General features: G+C 35.2%; 1 protein-coding gene across 1 annotated transcript; it reads left to right on the top strand.

Annotated features, from left to right (window-relative positions):
• Window positions 1-1,459: 1,459 nt before the first annotated feature.
• LOC146882549 (protein FAR1-RELATED SEQUENCE 5-like) lies at window positions 1,460-1,861 on the top strand. Its single transcript, XM_085667446.1, has one exon. It carries the CDS (start codon window positions 1,460-1,462, stop codon window positions 1,859-1,861), a length of 402 nt encoding a protein of 133 aa, XP_085523572.1.
• Window positions 1,862-4,091: the final 2,230 nt, after the last annotated feature.

The raw sequence follows: 4,091 nt of genomic DNA, 5'->3' as shown, positions 1-4,091 counted from the left end.
CTTCACAACTTTAACCGCGCGATGGTAGCTAATTTCAATCACTTCTTTTCAATCCCCGCACCCAATTCCATGTGAGATTTTATCCAATAGGTGAGTGAATTCCGCGCGACAAACTTTTTCCTTCAAACTCCTTAATGTGGTGTTGTTTGCAATTCGGAATAGAGTTGGTGTAGGACCTTCGAAATGAACACCATCTTCGCATTGTTTCATTTCTGCATTTGAGTAAATTTATGCCAAATACGAGTTTGAAATATCTTATCCAGCATCAACACTTTCCAAGTCTTCCATTTCATCGAATTATTTTTTTCCCACAATGATCTACTAATACAAAAGGCAAACAATATGAATGTAAAATAATATTTCGAATAATTAGACAAGTAAATCTGATAATTTGCAAAGAACCTATATGTGGGTACAGCTGCAACGTTGGAGAGTGAATGCATTGAATTAGTTGCTTCTATTTGTAGGCACATATAATTTTATTTTTTGAAAACATTAAACGTTGTAAAAAACAATATTTCCCTTCATTAACTTATTGCAAAAGTTAAGTTATCCGCCGCCTTTATTTCCCACCTACCTCTTGTCTCTGTTTCATTGCCCCTCTGTTTCATTGTCCGAAGTGTATTATATTGTTGTTCCACCAATGCTTCATACTCCATCAAACATTAATGATTTCAACAACCAGGTTGGCTAAGATGTGCATAAATGCACATCTACTGAGCCTAGACAACATGTCGTCACTGTTGCGGAAAGGTTATCTGCTCATTTATTAGTTTATTAAATACTGTCATTATTATTAACGTTTAACAGCTTTGACCTAAATAAAAACTCATAAAAATCATTACTTTAATGGTGGAACTGAAATGCAATGTACAAGAATGTTAATTTAAAAAGAAATGTTTGTATGCGCAATCTGCGTGGTTACTATTTGCTTTGGTGGATGTTATTTTTTTTAACTATTTTTCATTTAAATAATACTAACAGGGTCAATGTGATGACTACATGCCAAGATGTTAACCCAATATCTCTTGAAGACATTTCTTTATTTGAAGATACTCAGGTCAACAACCCATCTGAAGATATTATTAAACCTATCGAAGATAACATCGACAAAGAAATTCCTCAAGTTGGCATGAGTTTCAAAAGTGTAGACGAACTGAAGCAATTTCATAGGAACTACGCTATTGAATGTGGCTTTGGTGTCAAAATTAGAAGTTCATCAAAAGGAGAAGACAATGAGTTATGCTTCATTAAGTTAGTTTGCAATCGTGAAGAGAAGTGTCACTTCGCAATTCCTCCAGAATTAAAAAGTCTCCCAACACAGAGAAAATAATGTTATGCCAGAATTAGCGGTGTGAAAAAGGAAGGGCAGTGGTATATACGCAACGTTAACAATGTCCATAACCACGACCTTAGTCCAAAAAAGTCGAGGTTGATATGTGGAAACAAAAAAATAACCATGCAGGTCATGAGGACACTAGATATGAATGGTGAAGTTGGTGTGCTCATTAACAAGAGTTTCCAGTCATTAGTTTGTGAAGCAGGTGGCTTTGAAATTGTTCCATTTGTTGAGCGTGATGTCAGAAATTACATCGGAAAGCAACGCAAGAGATTATGCAAGGATGGTGATGCCCAGACTCTGATAACACACTTCTTAAACATGCGACAATTGAACCATGACTTCTTCTATGACATTGAGTTGGATTCAAATGATCGCATCTCAAACATTTTTTGGGTTGATGCGCGTAACCGTGCAGCATGCGAAGAATTTGGAGATGTGATATCATTCGACACAACTGATTTGACCAACAAGTATAACATGCCATTTGCACCATTTGTCGGTGTTAATCACCACGGGTAGTCAATATTATTAGGATGTGGATTCTTGTCATCAGAAGATACATCCACTTTTGTTTGGCTATTTCAGAGTTGGCGTCGATGCATGTCCAATCAGTCACCTGACGGAATTGTCACAGATCAATGCAAAGCTATGCAAAATGCAATTGAAATTATTTTTCCAAATACAAGACATAGATGGTGCCTTTGGCACATAATGAAAAAAATTCCCGAGAAGCTCCAAGGGTACTCCCAATACAAAGGAATTAAGTGTGAATTAAAGAAATTGGTATACGAAAGTGTGAATGTCATTGACTTTGAAAGTGGTTGGTCTCAATTCTTGATGAAATATGAATTAGAAAACAATGAATGGCTAGGAACATTATATGAAGATAGATCTAGATGGGTATCGGCGTACTTCAAGAGCAATTTTTGGGCTGAAATGTCAACCACACAGTGAAATGAGGGCCTAAATGCCTTCTTTGATGGATTTATCAATTCCAAAACCACATTGCATCAGTTTGTTGTGCAATATGATAATGCACTAAGACACAAAGTAAAAAAGGAATGTGAAGCTGACTTTGCGTCAATCAACACAACTATTTCTTGCGCAACTCATTCCTTGATAGAACGTCAGTTTCAACAAAATTACACAAATGCAAAGTTTGAGGAGATCCAAAACGAGTTTAGATCCAAAATGAATTGTGTAATAAAAAATGTAAATGTCAATGACTTTGTCTCCAATTACGTGATGCTGCAAGAGTGTTTGTAGATGGCGATTGTGCAAACAAGTACCATAAAGTTGTATACAATTGTCAAACTAAAACAATCAGTTGCACTTGCTTATTGTTTGAGTTTCACGGGATACTAGGCCTCCACTGTTTGGTAGTATTAGCCCAAGAAGAAGTCAGAACTGTACACTCAAGATACATAATACCTAGGTGCAGTAAATTGATTCGAAGGAGATACACTTCAATGAGAGCCACTTACAACACAAAAAGTGATGATTCGCAAATGCTCAAGTACCAAACACTGCGCAAAGAATTCTTTGAACTTGCAGATGTCACATGCGAGACTGAATCTAGGACTGAAATTTTGTTTAATCAAATGAAATCCTTACGCAACAGCACTGGATAGTGTTCTGCGGTTATGCAGAACCAAAGTAACTGCCCCACACTCGTTGGAACAATTAACACAACTATGTGGAGCCCCATTGCTGTGAAGAGAAATGGCCGCCCACGTGTATTAAAGATGAAATCAGTCGTCGAGAAGGTTGCCAAGAAAAAGAAGTTTGCCTAACAAAATTTAAAAACACACTACAATACTCATGTAAGTCATTTGTGCTTAATAACCGTTACCATTTTTTTAGTATGCCACCAACAACATTCAAATAATTTGTATCCACCTATGGATGCTCATGTCTGCAATTACAACAAACATTCTAATACTCAAGGAACAAATACACCTAAATGGGTTTGTTTACACAACATTTACTAGGTTCCACGGTAAATTATTACTTCCACTTCGTTGGCTGACTGTTCTTTAAATATGATGCAGAATTCAAGTGTTCTCAATTCAGGTTTCATGTCCTTATTAACCTCGCTTGAAACCAATGAGTTACACACTCAAATGTCTGCAACATCGTCGCAATTATGGTATAGTTATATAATATCAATTTTGTTAATTATTTACTCTATTACATCAACCACAACGTAACAAATTATATTCCTTTTTGCAGATTGTGAGTTGAATGGATAACAAATTTTTTGGTGTATAGGACGTTGTCATGATTGAAGTCTGATGACATTGACAAACACATTATAAGTTATGTGGTTGTTGTTTGTCAATGACATTTGATCATTTTTGCAATGAAAAAAAAACCAGAATTATGTATTTTGTGCAGTATTTGCTTTTCTTGGATTCAATATGTGTGTTGTTTATGAACATTTTTTGAACAGACAACATGTTAGTGCAAAACAGGATATGCAATTTTTATGATAGTCATTATTAAGGACAATTATCTTCTAACATTTCTGAACTTCATTGCTTTTTATTGTTAAATCACTCCATTGTGGTGCCACAATAATTCAGCCTATCATTCCTAAGTCATATGAACCACCTAAAAATGAGTTCCATAAATGTTTTTTTATAATACAATAACTGTCTTTTTCATATGTGCTTTATGTAAGAAGAACATGTCAAAAATTTCGTTGACCAACAAGAATTTTTTATTTTTGTTAAGATTTTAAATACAT

This window comes from Vigna unguiculata, chromosome 10 (assembly GCF_037176805.1).
Source record: "Vigna unguiculata cultivar grain cowpea cultivar isolate G323 ecotype 2 chromosome 10, ASM3717680v1, whole genome shotgun sequence".
Lineage (NCBI taxonomy): Eukaryota > Viridiplantae > Streptophyta > Magnoliopsida > Fabales > Fabaceae > Vigna > Vigna unguiculata.
This window is presented reverse-complemented; position numbering and strand designations above follow the sequence as displayed.